At 43.8% G+C, this 19720-nt stretch overlaps 1 protein-coding gene across 1 annotated transcript; it reads left to right on the forward strand.

Moving 5' to 3' along the window:
* The first annotated feature begins 10669 nt into the window (after window positions 1–10669).
* RPL28 (ribosomal protein L28) lies at window positions 10670–16562 on the forward strand. Its single transcript, XM_044278552.1, has 5 exons — window positions 10670–10734; window positions 12332–12422; window positions 14409–14532; window positions 15713–15831; window positions 16433–16562. The coding sequence occupies exons 2-5, from the start codon at window positions 12342–12344 to the stop codon at window positions 16520–16522; spliced, it is 414 nt and encodes a 137-aa protein (XP_044134487.1). The 5' UTR covers window positions 10670–10734; window positions 12332–12341; the 3' UTR covers window positions 16523–16562.
* Window positions 16563–19720: the final 3158 nt, after the last annotated feature.

Below are 19720 nucleotides of genomic sequence, written 5' to 3' on the forward strand. Positions count from 1 at the left end.
GGCGCTGTGGACGTGGTGGTGTGGAGCGATCGCATATAATTGGCGGGGATGGATCGACTCTTAGGCGTCCCTGGCAACGGTGCGCATGGCGGGAGTGTTATGATGACGTGAGAAGGTGGGGCGGAGTCGCCTGCGATCAGCTGACTCTGGGTGAAGCAGCTGGTGACGCTGTTCCTTCTCTCCTGACATGCGCACCAAGAGCCTGGGTACGCCATGGTATATGTGTGCCCTGAAGGTATGGGGGATAATGGATCTGACATTTAGGATTGAGACACTTAGTAGGAGCACCTGTGGGCGCATCCTTGATGACATCAGCATCTCCTTCACTGTGTTATTGGCCACTCCAGAGTGAGTGGGTGTGTTTTAATGTATTTAAACAGGTACTTTTAGATTTCACATTGTGTTTGATAAAGGCTGTGAAGCAGCCGAAACGTCACAACTGCTGCACGTTTGTTCACTTGGCGGTTCCCATTAAAGGGACTTTTCTACCGGTTATGCTGCCTCCATTTCTTTTCTTGGACATATGGCCTAGGAAGAGACTGTGGCGCTCACGAAGCACCACAGCCTCTTCACATAGAAAAAACTACTAAACTAAAATAGAGGGAGGGGCCCAAGTTGGGTAGAGAGCCCCGGGCCCATCATGCACTTAATTCGCCCCTGTCTGCACCTAAGAAAAACTAGGCCCCTTGAATCATCAGGGGACAAAAGGGCTATGTTATGATATACCTTCTCTATTAAAGGGCGTATGATAGGCCTAAACTGGAAGGAGTAGAAAAAGTGCAGACCAAACAGTTCCAAAGTGTCAGTATCTCTGGAGGGCATATGGCATGTACGGCACCTCTTCATCACTTTGGCAGATCCCCCACCAGTGCAGGGTTTTATTAAGACCGGCGTCTAAAAAACGCAGGTCTTAATAAATGTGCATGTGCCCCTTTATTTTTTTCCTGTTTCTAACCACGTACACGTACCTGAATAAGACCTACAAAATTAATTAATATCCATTGCAATTGTGTATGATAAGAAAGCCCCATGTGCCCTGCAAAGAGATAAACTAAACATTTTCGGGTAGACCAAGAGACGAAATAAAAAAAAAAAATCAAACAAAAATCACCTTTTGAATGCAACATTCCCAATAGTGAAATTCTGGTCTGGTCTCGAAGGCCCAAAACACCCTTGGTCTTGAAAGGGTTAAACAAGTCTGGGATATTGATGCTTTACAGTAATTTTACTTAATGGGGTTGTCCCATCTGGACATTTATGGCATATCAATAGGGCCATTTGAAGCCGATCCATAGTAGTGGCCAGTTATTCTCTAATGGTACTACATGGGATGTAGGTATATGATGGATGTATAATGGTGCAGTAAGGAACGCTTCCTTCACGACAATTGCCTGCTCCTTCTCCGTCTTGGCCATGTTAAAGATAATACAACCGGATCCGTTCATAACGGAGGCAGACGGTTGTATTATCAGTATGAAAGTAGCCTAAAACGGCCGTTATGGACCGCAGATTTTCACCCTGGCCCACCGCAAGGAGGGTTGGACTCAGCTGCTGAATATCCCCAAGGTTGTGTCTGCAGAGTGGCCGCTGACTGGTGGAGCAAAGCGGTAAAAGAAGAAACAGGCAAGTAAGGGGTCCAGTCCAAGGGAATTCAAAACCAGAGTCAGGATCTGAGCCTAATCATATCACCAGGAAGGATTACAAGGGTAAGAACGGGAGGCAAATGGGACGTCGGGGTCAAAATCAGGTCAATCCAGGGGTTAATCCAGAGGAGTAGTGAGATAAGCTGGATCAGAGAATCAGAAGTCAAACCAACAATCAAGCAAACCAGAATGAAGAATCAATAACTGGCAGCAGAGCAGATTCGAATAGAGAGTTAGGGTCCGACCACCATGGCGTGGTCATGTTGTGCTTGCAATGCGGGTGTGCTGCAGTCGAGTACCATGTACCATGTGGGCCCCAGCAGGCTCTGCTTAAAGCGAACCTGTCACCCACATACTGCATCACCGTGTAAACTGTTTATTTAATCTAATTCCTAATCAATAGATAGTGGTAGGAGATGAACACGAGCTACAAGACGCCGGACTCATCTAATGCAGGTACGGGTCTGCTGGACTCATCTTTCCTCATTAGCAGGCCGCGCAGGAAGATTTTGGACAGATGTTTTACAGGTAAAAAGTCCTTGTTGAAAAAAGGCATTTCCACTGTACATTACAGCCATGGTTAACGGCACTTTCAATACCGTATGGACACTCAGACACAGGTGTCACATTGTTAGGATATACCCCTAATGTCACATAGGTGTGGGTACCAGAGGTGGGACCCACACCTATCTGTAGAATAGAGCTCCCAAAATGAACGAGAGCACACGGCGCATTCATTTCTATGAGAGTTCTGAAAATGGCCGAGCACTGGCTCGGCCATTTTCAGCAGTCCCATAGAAGTGATTGGAGCGGTGGCTGCATTTGCGCGATACGCTCGCCGCTCACTTCTATGGGACTTCTAAAAGTAGGCAAGAGCGTTCACTCGGCTATTGTCCAGAAGTTCATGGAAAGCACCTGCGCATGCGTAGTACACTCTCATTCACTCTGGGGGCCCCTTTCTAGGTATAGGTGCGCATCCCAGAGGTACTGAATTCAGCATCAATCTTAGGCCTCATTCCGATGGAAATATTAAAAATTTATCGTGTTGCCGCCACAACACATGGACTATTTTTAATATGGTAGCAGGTTCGGTCTGTATGTCTGCACAGGACACGGATCTGGTTACCGCCGAAGGCAATTCAGTGAGACACAGACCAGAGTAGTGCATGCCCTCAGTTGGAGAGGAAAACGTAAATGTCAATAGCACCACTTACCTCCACTTACCTGCAGCCTGCAGTACACACGGACAGCAGAAGGACATAGGCCTCTTTCACACGACGGATTAGGTCCGGATGCCTTCAGGGTGCGTTCAGTGAAACTCGCACCATTTTGCAAGCAAGTTCAGTCAGTTTTGTCTGCGGTTGCGTTCAGTTGCTCAGTTTTTTACACGCGGGTGCAATGTGTTTTGATGAGTTTTTCACGCGCGTGATAAAAAACTGAAGGTTTACAAACAACATCTCTTAGCAACCATCAGTGAAAAACGCATTGCATTTTTCATGCAGCCCCATTCACTTCTATGGGGCCAGGGCTTTGTGAAAAACGCAAAATACAGAACATGCTGCGATTTTCACGCGACACAGAACTGATGTGTGAAGAACAACGCTCATGTACACAGACCCATTGAAATGAATGGGTCAGGATACAGTGCGGGTGCTATGCGTTCACGTCACACATTGCACCCGCGCGGAAAACTCGCTCGTGTAAAAGGGGCCATGCGGTAAATTATGTTTGCATGAATAAGGCCTCTTTCACACGGGCGAGTTTTCCGCGCGGGTGCAATGTGTGAGGTAAACGCATTGCACCCGCACTGAATCAGGACCCATTAATTTCTATGGGGCTGTGCACATGAGCGGTGATTTTCACGCATCACTTGTGCGTTGCGTGAAAATCGCAGCATGCTCTATGTTGTGTGTTTTTCACGCAATGCAGGCCCCATAGGAGTAAATGGGGCTGCGTGAAAATCGCAAGCAAGCGCGGATGCGGTGCGATTTTCAAGCATGGTTGCTGGATGACGATCGGAATGGGGACCGAACAAGTGGATGAGGTGAGTTTAATTATTATTATTATTTTTTAACCCCTTCATCCCTAATTTATTTAAATTCTGTATTCAGAATGCTATTATTTTCCCTTATAATCATGTTATAAGGGAAAATAATAAAATCTACACAACACCGATCCCAAACCCGAACTTCTGTGAAGAAGTCTGGGTTCGGGTCTGGGTACCAAACATGCCGATTTTTCTCACGCGCAAGCAAAACGCATTAAAACGCTTTGCACTCGCGTGGAAAAAATCGCGCATTTTCCCGCAACGCACCCGCATCCTATCCGGCCCTCACACGCGACTCAATTAAGGCTACAATTTTTATTAATAGAAGAATTTATAATAGAAATAATAAAAGTTAATAATAAAAAATAATAATAAATCAAAAACTTATTGGGGAGGATGAACATTTTGACCCAAAGAAATAACAGATCTCATTGACGAGATCTCTTATGTCTGAAAAACCACATATTAGATATCTGCATTCTGGTTTATACTGGTTCTATAGGGAAGCATTCTGGTTTATACTGGTTCTATAGAGAAGCATTCTGGTTTATACTGGTTCTATAGAGAAGCATTCTGGTTTATACTGGTTCTATAGAAAAGCATTCTGGTTTATACTCGTTCTCTAGGGAAGCTTTCTGGTTTATACTGGTTTCATAGGGAAGCATTCTGGTTTATATTGGTTCTATAGAAAAGCATTTTGGTTTATACTGGTTTCATAAAGAAGCATTCTGGTTTATACTGGTTCTATACAGAAGCATCCTGGTTTATACTGGTTCTCTAGGGAAGCATCCTGGTTTATACTGGTTCTATACAGAAGCATTCTGGTTTATACTGGTTCTATACAGAAGCATCCTGGTTTATACTGTAGGCTTTGTTTACCTTCACAACCAATTTTTGTTGTTGGCTAATAATACATTCTTCTTTACTCATCTCTTCTTTTTGGAAATACAGCAAATTTGCATATCTTATACCCCCGAGAAGCAGCAGTACCTGGCCTATAAGACTCCTTATGCCTTCTAGGTGCTCTCCTAAGGAGAAACAGCACCTCAAGCTAATTTCAGGTACTATTCTAAATTCTTGGCCCATGACCCTGAAGCTTTCCACTCCTTAGTTTTACCTCTTGAACTGTTCCATATGTAGACTTTCAGCTCCATCAGCATCTCAGTCATGTTCTCCACCTTGCTGTGTAAATACGCGTTCTCAGTCTGCAGGTCCCTGAGAATATCATGCAGCTGAAAACAGATGCTGCATCTCCATAGCATGAGGACCACGCAAAATACGAGCCAGCCCTGCATGCTTCAGATCTGTTCCTGGCTGTGTGGTACTTCTTGTCACCGTTCCCACTCGGCTTAAGCTGTAATTCTCCACCTCGATTCGTAAGAGGACCAATATTGATCACAACTCTATGGCACAGCGTACTCCCTGGACAAAGCCTTTCTACGAAGCTGTAAATAGTGGTTTCACAAAACTGAGAACTGATAGGGACATTGATTCGGTGATGTACAAGGACAACGATAATTGGACAGAGGATGTTAACTCTTGAAACAACTCCAGTGACCAGTTTTACACAGGCCTAAGGGTAAAACGCGGCTGCCAGTTAACCTCTACTGTTATTGATGTGCTGCTGTTTTAGTGCCAGTTGTCATTACCAATTCATGCAAACACCCTGCACACTGTGATTGCTTACAGTATTTTAATTCTGGGATAGGAATGATCTATCCTCAGGATAGGTAATCAATAACAGATTGGTGAGGACTAGGCTGTGGCATTGGAGTATATTATATGTTATTAATATTGTGCAATTAATTTAACTTTTATATAAATTTTGAAAAGTTCAGAAATGCCAATCCTTCATATATTTTATGTTCTATCAATCTAAGACCCTTATTTAACATAAATAATCATCAGTAGGGAGTTCAAGTGGTGATAGAAAATCAGTTCTCCTCTCTCCTGTGATCTCCTCTGTCCTTAAACAATAAACAGTGATAAGCAGAGTGTTCAAGTGGTAATAGAAAATCAGTCCTCACATCTCCAGTCCTTAAACTATAAACAGTGATAACAAGGGTGTTTTAGTGGTGATAGAAAATCAGTTCTCACCTCTCCTGTGTTCTCCCCTGTCCTTATACTATAAACAGTGATAAGCAGAGTGTTCAAGTGGTAATAGAAAATCAGTCCTCACATCTCCAGTCCTTATACTATAAACAGTGACAACAAGGGTGTTTTAGTGGTGATAGAAAATCAGTTCTCACCTCTCCTGTGTTCTCCCCTGTCCTTATACTATAAACAGTGATAAGCAGATGTCATCGCCAGATCTCTGAGAAGTTCTGACAGACGTTCTTCAGTACCTCCTGCATGATGTTCTTTTGTTTTGGTTTCGCTTTGACATCTCTTCTCCCTCTCCCAGCTGTCATCTATTAGCAGTGATTGCCTCCCTTTATATCCCCTCCCATACTGCCTCACTTTGCGGTTTATACTACTTCCTGGATTGTGCTCACTGCTAGAAGTTTGCTACTGCTGCTTCCTCAGATAAGTCTATCCCTTTATTTGTGTTTTCCTGTTGGCTTGATTCTAGGTGACCCTGACTCCCTCCATATTAAGTGCAGGGAGCCGGTGGTCGTGTCCCCTCACTATTATAGGGTTCTCAGGTGTCACTCAGTCTAGGTACGTGGACATGCAACTTTCTATCACAGAGATCTTTGCATGGGCTGAGCAGTCAGGGAGAGCTCTAGGGCTTTAATAGGGCTCACCCTTTTGTTCATTAGTTTGGGATCAAGTCAGTCGAGTCGGATCTTTATTTGTTACTTCTTGTTTTCTGCAACACCATCCGTGACAGCAGAGTGTTCAAGTGGTGATAGAAAATCAGTTCTCCTCTCTCCTGTGATCTCCCCTGTCCTTATACTATAAACAGTGATAAGCAGAGTGTTCAAGTGGTGATAGAAAATCAGTTCTCTCCTCTCCTGTCCCATACACAATAAACAGAGTGTCCTAGTAATGATAATCAGGTCTCACCTCTCCTGTGTACTCTCCTGTACTTATACTATAAACAGTGATAATCAGGGTGTTCTAGTGGTGATAGAACATCAGTTCTCCTCTTTTATGTGTTCTCTCCTGTCCCTTATACTATAAGTACGATAGTGATAAGCCTGGTGTTCTATGAGTGATAGATAATTAGTTCTCACCTCTTCTGTGTTCTCTCCTGTCCTTATACTATAAACAGTGATAAGCAGAGTGTTCAAGTGGTGATAGAAAATCAGTTCTCACCTCTCCTGTGTTCTCCCCTGTCCTTATACTATAAACAGCGATAAGCAGGGTGTTTTAGCGGTGATAGATGATCAGTTCTCACCTCTCCCATGTTCTCTTCTGTCCCATATACTGTAAACAGTGATAAGCAGGGTGTTCTAGTAATGATAATCAGGTCTCACTTCTCCCATGTTCTCTCCTGTCCTTATACTATAAACAAGGAGAAATCTACAGCACACCAGAGGTCTTTAATAGAAAGTGCTTTTAATACATAACTTTTAGTTTACATCATTTTGTTCCATCCAGAGAAAGTATAAATGTAACAGACCACAAACAAAACCCCAACGTTTCGGTCGTGTAGTGACCTTTATCAAGGGATCTGAAAAGAATATAAATAATCTCATATAAGGTATCATGGATAACAAAATGGTGGAAGTGGTGATAGCTTAGATATAGCAAATATATAGATGATGATAATAGATGCCGTTTCTATATAATTAGGGAAGGATTAAGCATAAATGTAGACTGGATAAACAATCATATATCGCTGTGTGTCCAAGCAATGTGGTCCAAAGTTAAAAAGTAGTTAACGTAGGGAATACTTAGGTACATAATGTGCATACATTTTTATTTACATATAAACACCTTTGGTTAATGTATAGGTACATATAAAGCAATAAATTATGTACAAGAAGTGGAAGTGAGGAGAGAGGCATGATGGAGGATCATCTTACCTATGAACGCCTCAATTCCGATCCTTCCACCAACATCGCCAACAAGATTAGGACTACACTTCAACACTATCAGAAATCCAATATCATCAATGATGACACAGTGACCTTCCTAACCAAACAACATACTATCACACATGTTTTCTACACTCTTCCAAAGATACATAAAAATCTCCACAACCTGCCAGGCAGACCCATACTGGCCTCGAGAGACTCCATATTATCTTCTCATCAAAACACAATGCTCCTTCTTACTGGACACTAATGATTTTATCACTAAACTTAAACAATGTACTCCACAACCTAACTCCCTGTTGGTGACTATGGATGTCAACAGTCTATATACATCAATACAACATGATAAGGGCATGAGAGCAACAGCACGACTTCTCTCCACTCATTCCTCACTCAACACTCAACAACGAGAATTCTGCCGGTCACTACTACCCCTGGTCCTACACGAGAATTTCTTTCTTTTTGGTGATCAATACTATGCCCAGAGACTGGGGACCGCCATGGGGGCGAATGTGGCTCCTCCTTATGCAAATTCATACATGATCAACTTTGAGGAGGAATTTGTATACCCACACCCATTATTCAAGCAACACGCCAACATATGGCTACGATTCATTGATGACATCTTTTGCCTTTTGCCCTGTATCCAGTGCCCTCCTCTTTCACCTATACCTGGACAATATATACCCAGAATTGGGTTTCACCATACAAACATATATGAACATAATCAGTTTTTTAGACACTTTTGTACTCAAAGACACTGACGGGAACATCAAGTTCGATCTATACAGGAAACCCACAGACAGGAGCAGTCTCTTACATTATGTCAGTAATCATCCCAAAGCAACCAAGCGATCATTACCTCATTCACAGGTAACAAGGGTGGAACGACTTGTCTCCAATCCCTCCATAAGAAAGGAAAGAATGAACGAGATGACATTGAAATTTGTACAGAGAGGATATCCAGAACATTTAGCCCAGCAGGAGAATACACCCACAAGGATTAGTAAGACACAAACAAACACCGCTAAAAGGATACCAGGCATTTTGACCTAATATCCTCTTGCACCTAAGATACAAAATACTATACGACAACAGTGGCACATAGTTTCTCTTGCATATCCCGACATTCAGGAATTTCAGACTCCACCCTTAACCTGCTACAAATGGTCTAAAACCATTAGAGACCAGCTTGTCCGAGCAGACATTGGTCCCCTCTCTAAGGTTCCCCGTCAAAGGTTTCTAAACTCTCCCAAATCTGGCACCTTCCCCTGTCTCCACTGTGCCCAAAGCTCCAGTGTAATCAAGGGTAACACAATTACACATCTACATTCAGGAACAAAATACTCCATCAAGGGATATTTCCCATGTGACTCTACCCATGTTGTCTATCTCATCAAATGCCCTTGCGGACTTATTTATATCGGCGAAACTACCCAATATACAACAGACAGGATTTCCAAACATAAATCCACCATTAGGACAAACCAATTACTGTTACCAATACCTGCTCATTTCAAAGAACGCAATCATCGGTAATCGGATATTGTTATTAAAACAATGGGAATCCTTCTGGATACATGGTTTAGACACATTATCACCAAAAGGACTAAACAGGGAATGTGACTTCCTCTGTAATGTTTAATGCACTTAAAGGGAACCTGTCACCCAAAAATCGCCTATTAAGCTGTTTACAGTACCTTATAGTGCTGTATAGTCGTTTCCTGATGCACTTTTTGTTAGTTTTGCAGCATGTATGCTCAGTCAGAAATCGATGTTATATTCAGCTGCTGCCCTGTGCTTCAAGTCAGGCTTGAAGTCACGGGGGCAGCGGCCTCGGCGTCTTACATGGCCCTCTCCCCGCCCCCTGCCTCTGTGACTGACAGCCGAAATCCGATTCCGGGACCGCGCTCAACGGCCGCATGCGCAGTAAAGGGCGGCAGGAGTGCGGTCCCGGCTGCCGCGCGTACTACGCGCCGTCTTACTTTCGCCGCACTGCGCATGCGCCCGACATCCTGTATCAAACGCGCCCGCGCCCGGCATCTGGGCGCGGGCGCGTTTGATACAGGATGTCGGATCAATGGGTCCGCAGAAAATCACGAAAAACGGACACAGAATAAAACAACGGTCATGTGCATGAGGCCTAATCGTACTGACTCGCAGAATCGTCATGTAATTTTTACTCAACAGTGAATAATGTAAAAATAAACCCCACACAATCTTGTCAGGACTGGCATTTTTTGCAGTTTCACCTCACAAAGAATTTTTTCCCCCGCTTTCCAGCGCAAGCTATGGTAAATTAAATGGCGCCATAAATAAAAACAAAACATACCTCCAGCACAAAACAAGCCCTGGTACAGTTAGGGTTCATTCACAGGTCTGTATGTGTTTTGCGGATCCGCAAATTACGAATCCGCAAAACACGGACACCGGCAATGTGCGTTCCGCATTTTGCGGACCATACATCGCCGGCAGTCTCATAGAAAATGCAGTTTCTTGTCCGCAATTGCGGACAAGAATAGGACATGTTCTATTTTTTTTTGCGGAACAGAAGTGCGGATGAATGGGTCCACACCTGTTCTGCAAAATTGCGGAATGGATGCGGACCCATTTTGCGGACGTGTGAATGGACCCTTATGAGGGCAGAAAAGTAAAAAATAAATAAAAGATGGTTTTTGGAATAAAAACAAAAGTTAAAATTAGGGTTAATCAGTGTTTTTTGGATGGGGACATAAAACAAGTGATGGATATCTATTGGTCTATGACATGGCCATGTTTTTACGTCAAGTGGTTCAGGTTCCCTAAAGCCCCAAACCATTGAACATTTAGAGCAATTTGTTAACCAAAATTGGACACGTTCACATTCCGACGTGTGAACGCGGCCCTACTTTTCCCTCAGTCCCGCCGGGTCAGACGCCGCTTGCCAGTTTCTAACATGGCGCCCGTTTCTCTGCAGCGTGTGACGTCACCGCCTATGGAGGAGAGCCGTGCGAACCGGAAATAAGGAACGGCTCCGCCCCCCTCTCTTCCTTTCCTTCCCCTGGCTCGGCGGCGAGAGGTAACGTGTTATGGCCGCTGCTCGTAAACCGGAGAATAGCCGCATAATTGTGAGGGAGGAACGGAGCCGGCGGTTCCCGGAGGGTGCGCTGAGCGGTCCCGGGCGGGGATGGCGCTGCCTCACCTCAGTCTGAGGGGCAGATAGTGAGGCCGCATGTTGGCTGGGCCTTGGCGGCTTCCGTCCCGGCGCTCTGCGCTGAGAGGCCGGCCTCGTGTGCTGGTTCTCCCTGCCCTGTAGTTGGTACAGGGGGATGGGACGTCTCCTGTACTAATAAAGCCGCACAGGCCGTAGGTGTGACCTGTGTCTGACAGGTGGCGGCGCTCATTCACAAGAAGTGGCCGCTGTTGCCCATAGCAACCGCCACTGCTTTCATTTCACCTTTTACTCTGGTAAACTAAAGGAAAGTGCTCTGGTCGGTTGCTAGGGGCAACTGTTTGTTTTAGACACTTAAAGGGCATGTTCTCATCTCAGATGTTGGTGGCATATCGCTAGGACATGTCGTCAATGTCGGATGGGTGCAGGTCCCATCTCAGTTTGGGCCCCCCGAAGTGAAGTAGAACTGCTATGGGAGCTCTCAGAAGAGCTGAGCGCTGGCCCCCCGATTTCTATTAGTCCCATAGCAGCGAATGGAGCGATGTCCGTGCAGTGCACACTCCATTAAAGGGGTGGTCTGTCATTGTTTTATTGGTATCGGGTTGTTGGGGGTCGGCTATATGCGGAGGGCTCCGCGCCTGTACCAGTGCGGTCATCTTCATAGCAGCGATGAGCAGTTTAATTACCGTACGTCTCAGCCGTCCTATTGCAGTGAATGGACCAGTGGTCAGTTGTGAGAAGACCGAATTGTGAAGCTCTGCCCTTTTTTTCTACTATGCCCCGTCCCCTCGTCAGATGATGAAGAAAAAAAGTAGAAATTGCAATGTTTTTTTTTTTTATTTTGGCGTGGGCAAGCCGTCCCTGCTGTTAATTGCGGCTTGCACATAAAAACCGGGTGAAGCACATAAAAACCGCAGGCTTCACCTGTACTTGTGGTGACACCGCAGCAATTAGCGGTAGTCTGTATGCTGTTACAGCGGCTGTGGCCCCTTTTATAAGGGCTCATTCAGACGACCGCACTGGCTCGGTAACTGTAAACGGCCGGTCCGCAATATACAGGCATCGGCGGTGTGCGCTCCTTGTTGCCGATACTATATGTCCGCGATCCGCAGCATACGGCTGAAGATAGGACTTCGCTTTTGCAGAGAGGCGGCGTGTATCGAAAGCCCACGGTACTACTATGAAGCGCTTCCGTGGACTTTCGGGTCAGCAAAAACATAGAACACGTTCCATTTTTGGCCGTATGTTGCCGATCACAGACCCTTTCAAATCAATGGATCTGCAAACGGTGTGCGCACAACCAGTGCCCGTACGGACGTGTGCGTGAGTGCCAAATCAACGCCGCCTTTATTATGATCTATCGAATATACATCTTTAGCATCGTAGCCATGTCTTCTGCTTGCCCCGCTATCTCAGCGCTACATGGGTGCAATGTGGTTACCAACATTTACACACCAGGTTTTTTGGGCCGGGCACTGACGTTTAGTTTTCTTGTGTTTTCCAGGTGCACCACAATGTCGGCTCACTTGCAGTGGATGATTATCAGGAACTGCTCTAGTTTCTTGATTAAGAGAAACAAGCAAACCTACAGCACTGTAAGTATGGCGACCAGTCACGTTGAACACACCAGTAAGGGTACTTTCACACTAGCGTTTTTCTTTTCCGGCACTGTGTTCTGTCCTAGGGGCTCAATACCGGAAAAGAACTGATCAGTTTTATCCCCGTGCGTTCTGAATGGAGAGAAATCCGTCTTCAGTTCAGTCTTTTTGACTTTTCAGGACGGAGAAATCTCCGTCCAAAATCTCCACCCGGAATCCTCTGCCACAAGTGTGAAAGTACCCTAAGTTACGTTTGTCAGGGTCGCATGGATTTTGGCACGGTTTCTGTTCTGAAATCTCCACCGCCTCTGACAGTCCACATCAAATGCATATTATGGTGTTTTCTGCAACCCCGTCCACTTGCAGAAGGAAACTTTAGGGCAACTTTTTTGCAGAATAGCCAGCCATGAAAATAATTTGCGTGCTTCTTATCATGCATGCAAGAGCTGAGGATTAGCCCCATAAATGGCGGATTTTCTGCACATCCACAACAGAAATCTGAACGGGAGCGGCAGGATTCTGCAGCTGATCTTGTAGTAAATAACATCTTGGATCTGTGGTATGCAAGCGTATTCAGTTAGGGCAGGCATGCTCAACATGCGGTCCTCCAGCTGTTGCAAAACTACAACTCCCAGCATTCCCGAACAGCCTACAGCAGGGCATTGTGGGAGTTGTAGTTTTACAACAGCTGGAGGGCCGCAGGTTGAGCATGCCTAAGTTAGGGAAATGCGCTCCATGTGACAGCTGTATTTCCCGGACTAAACATTGCTCCTGTGACTCAAATTGACAGCATTAGGTCTCATTCACACTTTTGCATTTTCTACAGACAGCACACGGACCCATTGATTTTAATGTCTGTTCACACATCAGTGTTTTTTTTTCTTACCAACTGTGGGTCAGTGAAGTAGAGATATGCACTACTTTGTACTCTGATGTGGACCTAACATGCCCATTACAGTCTGTGGGTCCTTAAAACAAAAAAAAAAACCACAGATGGCGTCCATGTTGAGTCCTCGTTTGTTCAGTTCTGGTCTAATAGGAGATGCTTTAGAAATAAACTTCCAGCTGAGCAGTATCTGTGTAAGGCCTCTTGCACACAAACGTTTTTATTTTCTGTTCCATTTTTTGCGTTCCGTATACGCAACCATTAATTTCAATGGATCTGCAAAAAGAAAGGAAGGCACTCCGTATGCCTTCCGTTTCCGTATTTCCGTTCCGTTCAAAGATAGAACATTTCCTATTATTGTCCGCATTATGGACAAGAATAGGACTGTTCTATTAGGGGCCAGCTGTTACGTTCTGCAAAAAACGGAATGCACAAGGACGTCATCTGTGTTTTTTGCAGACCGTAAAATGCTGACAGACATACGGTCATGTGCAAGAGGCCTAACAGAGGGGGAAAAAACGGCTCCTGAACCAAACGTGTAATAAATTGTACTGACTGCATTATGTCAGTGTAATTCATTACAGCCAAGGTTGTGCCGGAACATACAGCATTATAACTCTAGTTCGTGTTACACACTGAATACACTAGCGTGAAACCCCTCAAATGCCCCAAAAACTTGTGACCTCAGCCTTAGGGGTGGGTTCAGTTTTTTTGCTGGAATTTTTCTGCACTTCTGCATTTTTAGTGTTGGTTTTGCTGTAAAAATCCCACTCCCGATGTTAGAGGTCTATTGGAAATATGAAACGCAGGACGCAGTTTTTTTTCTACTGGCGTTTGTTAATGAGGTTGTTTTTTTTTTGAGGAGAGGGGGGGGGGGGGGGGCTTTTTTGCATCTGTAAAAAAAAATAGTTTTTTCAGGCTTTTACAGATCAACTCTATAGGGGATCAGTGGCATGAAGAAAATGTTAGTGGGGAAAAAAAAACTACCGGGACATGCTTTTAGTCTAGTGTTTTTTGTTTGTTTTTTATTAGAGAAATAACGAGTCAAAATTTGTGTGTACGGATTTCTTTACTAATTTTCTTGGCTTTTTCTATAGGAGCCCAACAATCTGAAGGCCAGGAACTCCTTTCGTTACAATGGGCTCATCCACAAGAAAACAGTCGGCATTGAGCCCGCTGCTGATGGAAAGGGTATTGTTGTTGTCCTGAAGAAGCGTGCTGGTACGTAGCTGTCATGATAGAAATGGATTCCTGTGTTGGGTGCATTTGTGGCAGCAGTGTCGACATAACTGTGATATATGCAGAAATTGCCTTGTTGTACTGGTCTGTGTGGTGCATCAAATCTTTCTTGATATGCCCTGCACTGCTGGACGATGCACCACATGACGCAGAACAGACCTAATCATATATTGGGTTCATCCTCCTGCAGTCCGTGAGGCTAAACAAATCTGCAACGGCTCAGAGCTGCAATAGACTTCGGCCTCATTCGTGCCAGAAAACTGGTGTAAACAAAGATAAATTTGTCTTGCCTGTTGGCTACGTCCCCTTCCCACCCTTGTGATGCCCCAGTTTGGAAACGTGGTGAGGGCAGCGTAAAAAGTGGCACTTGTGCTTTTTTTTTTTTTTTTTTAACTTTAAAAGGTCACATTTAAGAAGTAGTCAATACACTGTTTGTGGCTCTCTTTAACGGCTCATGCACACGATCACATGCCCTCCGAGACATGCGGGCCATATGTCCCAGAGAAGCATACATCGGGAGTGCACAGCAACATAGGTTACTGTGATACTGTGCGCATCGGGCCGCCCTTGGGGCTATTGTTTCACACATATATTATGAGTGTGGGACAATAGTCCCGCAGGCGGCCTGATGCCCACAGCATCATAGTAACCTATGATGCTGTGCGTGCGATGTATGCTGCTCTGGGACATATGGCCCGCTCACGGACCGTATGTCTCGGAGGGCATGCGGTCGTGTGCATGAGCCCTAAAGCTGCTTTTCTGGCGTGATGGGAGATAACTTCCCTGAGTCTTCTCAGATTCTATATGAATCCGAGAGAGAAAAGTATTGTAGCCAGATCCATCACTTATCGAATTATTAAGATATAACCCCACAGGGTGGAGAACAGTCTTTTTGAGCTCCCACTTGCCGGAAGCCATGAAGTGTCCTGTCGCATGCTGTCATTAGATGTATAGATTTTCCTAAAATGCTTTCCTCTGAACTGCTGATGTTGTGAGGAATTTGCAGTTTCCTGGTTTCTCCCTCTTGAGTAGTCCTCCATGGAAAAGTGGCAGTTTTGAAGGCCATCGATTTTAGGTGCTTTAGCCGTGTATCTGTTTTTTCCAATTTTGCTAGTCTGCTTTAAAAATGTCAAACTAAGTAAACTTTTTTTATTTTTTTTAGGCCAACGTAAGCCTGCTACATCATACGAGAAAATCACCATCAACAAGAACTCACGTGCCACACTTAGTAGTGTGCGCAATATTATCCGCAAGAACAATTACAGGAGAGACCTTCGTATGGTGGGTGGATCGCAGTGCCTGCTATTATGTTTTAGATTTGTATTAGTTAAGCCCCTATTAGACTGGTCGACTTACACTAGTTGATGATTGGCCCTTGTAATTGCGCCTCCGATAAGCAGCAAACGTTTCTGATTTGCATCTTTCATCAGAATGATTCAGTACTTAGTCCTGTGTAATCAGGATGTGCTGCTGATAATCCCTAGGACTGAATGGGGGACTAACAAATTTGGTAGCACATTCCTTTCCCATCCACTTTTAATCAGCCTTTGTAGTAGGCCAATGCTAACGAGCGCCGATCATGTTTACCGTCGATCGGCACTCGTACTGCCTGAACATCAGAGCATCTGATTCGGTTTTTACTGTCCATCCAGCAGCTTTATGCATTGTTTAAATATTGTACATTTGTATATTGCACATTTCTCATCTATATATCCCCTGTGCACAACCATGTAACATGCAAGTATCTACTTCATGCATATATCTTGCCAATGATGGTGTTTTTTTTGTTTTTGTTTTTTTTTTTGTTGCACAGTCTGTTTCTAATGTTTATGTAATACGATTTTCAGATCTATTCATTTGTCTCCTCTGTGATTTTTCTTAGGCTGCTCTTCGTCGTGCAAGTGCTATCTTGAGGAGCCAAAAACCCGTTGTGGTGAAGAAAAAACGTACCCGGGCTGCCAAGACTGCCTAAAAATTCCAGCAGACTGTTTAATAAAATAACTGAACACAAATCAGTCTCTATTTTTAATAGTTTTATTTTCCCTCTGAACATTCAAATGTTGTGGTCGAAGATGGATTACAATGCTTATACACATTCGATTACATGTATGGCGCGCTAATTGGGCGGTTGCAGCGATCCGTGGCAGGGGTCCAGAAGTCACAGATACCGGCGCCTTAACTCCTGCGCGGCCGCAGTCAGCGCTGGCCGCGGCACGTGCGGGGCTTCAGACGTGTGCAGGGTGTCCATCGGGTCCCTGCATCGCTGTGCCGGTGACCTGATGGCAAGGAAGGCAGCTCGATGTCTTCCTTGGGAATCGTGGCTGCCTTCCGGGAGAGCCTGTGAGATCCAGCCCCCTGGGTATCACCGAATCCGTATCAACCGGCACTATAATATTACATCACCTAACCCCTCAAATAAGCACCATAAAAAAATAACATAAAAACTGCTTTAAAAAAACATTATTTTGTCACCTTATATCACTAAAAGTGCAACACCAAGCGATCAAAAAGGCATATGCCCCCCAAAATAGTACCAATCTAACTGTCTCCTCATCCCACAAAAAATTAGCCCCTACCAAAGACAAGCGCCCAAAAAAAACTATGGCTCTGACTATGGAGATGCTAAAACATGATTTTTTGGGTTTTGTTTCAAAATTGCTTTTATTGTGTTAAATGACACATTAGGTATTGCTGTGCTCGGAACAACCTGCTCTATAAAAAAAATACCACATAACCTAACCCCTCAGGTGAACACTGTAAAAAAAAAAAAAAAAAAAACTGTCAGTCATTTTTTGTCACCTTACGTCACAAAGTGTAATAGCAAGTGATCAAAAAAATCATGCACCCCAAAATAGTGCCAGTCAAACCGCCATCTCGTCCCGCCAAAAAAATTAGACCCTACCTAAGACAATTGCCCAAAACATTTAAAAAAAACTTCGGCTCACATAATATGGAGACACTGAAACATGATTTTATTTATTTTTTATTCAAAAATGCTGTTCTTGTGTAAAACATAAATAAAAAGTATACATATTCGGTATCGCCATGTCCGTAAGAACCTGCTGTATAAAAATCGCATGACCTAAACATTAAAGAAACTGTAAAAAAAAAAGCAGGGTTTTATTGTCGCCTTACATCACAAAAAGTGTAATAGCAAGCGATTTAAAAAGTCATTCGCACCCTAAAATGAGACCCTCCATAAGACGACCCAAAAATAAAAACTGGCTTTCAGAATATGGAGACACTAAAAAATCATTTTTTTTCCCCAAAAATGCTTTTATGTAAAACTAAAACAACCAACCAAAATAGTTGTCATATTTGGTTTTGTCGCGTCCGTAACAACCTGCTCTATAAAATTACCACATGATCTAACCTGAACATTGTAAGTAACAAAAAAATAAACTGCCAAAAGTTATTTTTTGTTACCTTGCCTCACACAGTGAGTAACCTAAAATAGTACCAACAAAACTACCACCTTATCCAGTAGTTTCAAAAATGGGGTTACTTTTTGGGAGTTTCTACTTTTAGGGGTGAATCAGGGGGTCTTCAAATATGACATGGCAACTTTAAGGGATTCTGTCATCAGAAATGAGCCCTATAAGCTAAACATATGGCGATGTCCCTTGTAAAACACAGAATCCTAAAGTGAGTTTTGTGGCTCTATAGTCATAAAAAAGACATTTATATCACCTGCCAATCACTTCAAAATGTGTCCAAGGGGATGTCTCGTGCTGAAAGGGGCCCAGCTGCAGCCATGTCGTTTATGCCCAGCGCCGCCCTTTTATTATATCCGCCTACTTCAGTTTGTGGCAGCCTCTGTAACCTCCACTCGCTTCATCCAGATCCTGCACGTGCGCACTAGGTATAGCCTGATGCGCCTGTGCGGACTACTGGCAGCGGCCTCGTATAGCGAAGGGCGCATGCGCTGGCCGGCGCACTTTGCTCGAACCTCCACTGACTGCCCTATTACACCCCATCCCAGCCATCCAACCTAGTGCGCATGCACGGTATCTGGATGAAGCGAGCGGTGGTTAGAGAAGCAGTGATGACATGAGTTAGGCGGATCGCATGAAAGGGAGGGTGGTGATTTCACTGCAGAAGGTGGCTGGGCACCTAATCGACATGACTGCAGCCGGGCACCTTTCATCAAGAGACGTCCCCTTGGACACATTTTGAAGTGATTGGCAGGTGATATAAACGTTTTTTTTTTTTTTTTTATATAGAGCCACAGGGGCATTAGATAAACTCACTTTAGGATTCAGTGTTTTACAAGGGACATCGCCATATGTTTAGCTTATAGGGCTCATTTCTGATGACAGAATCCCTTTAAAATTATCCCAGTGAAATCTGCCTTCCAAAAGCCATATAGCGTTCCTTTCCTTCTGCGCCCTGCCGTGTGCCCGTACAGCAGTTTACGACCACATATGGGGTATTTCTGTAAACTACAGAATCTGGGCAATAAATATTGAGTTTTGTTTGGCTGTTAACCCTTGCTTTGTTAGTGGAAAAAATTGATTAAAATGGAGTCTGCCAAAAAAGTGAAATTCTGAAATTTCATCTACATTTTCCATTTAATTCTTGTGGAACACCTAAAGGGTTAACAGTTTGTAAAAATCTGTTTTGAATATCTTGAGGGGTGTAGTTTCTAAAATTGGGTCATTTTTGGGTGGTTTCTATTATGTAAACCTCACAAAGTGACTTTAAACCTGAACTGGTCCTTTTTAAAAAGTGGGTTTTGAAAAATTTCAAGATTTCCTTCTAAACTTCTAAGCCTTCTAATGTCCCCAAAAAATATCATATTAACAAAATTATCAAATCATGAACTAGACAGATGGGAAATGTAAAGTAGTAACGTTTTAGAGTTATTACTATCTATTATAAAAGTAGAGAAAATAATCTGCTAATTTTTCTCCATTTTTGGTAAATTTTGTATATTTTTTTTATAAATTAAAAATGAAATATTTTGACTTAATTTTTCCACTGTCATGAAGTACATTATGTGACGAGAAAACAATCTCAGAATGGCCTGGATAAGGCTACTTTCACACTTGTGTTCAGAACGGATCCGTCTGCATTATATTGTTAAAAAAAAGTGTGAAATTAGCCTGAACGGATCCGTCCAGACTTTACATTGAAAGTCAATGGTGGACGAATCCGTTTGAAGATTGAG

Source organism: Bufo gargarizans, chromosome 2, assembly GCF_014858855.1.
Source record: "Bufo gargarizans isolate SCDJY-AF-19 chromosome 2, ASM1485885v1, whole genome shotgun sequence".
NCBI lineage: Eukaryota > Metazoa > Chordata > Amphibia > Anura > Bufonidae > Bufo > Bufo gargarizans.

Bases quoted from the DNA above. Each gene is read 5' to 3' on its own strand.
- RPL28 (XM_044278552.1), top strand. From the start codon at position 12,342: ATGTCGGCTCACTTGCAGTGGATGATTATCAGGAACTGCTCTAGTTTC. The intron at 12,423-14,408 runs GTAAGTATGGCG...CTTTTTCTATAG, and splicing joins ACAAGCAAACCTACAGCACT to GAGCCCAACAATCTGAAGGC. The intron at 14,533-15,712 runs GTACGTAGCTGT...TATTTTTTTTAG, and splicing joins TGTCCTGAAGAAGCGTGCTG to GCCAACGTAAGCCTGCTACA.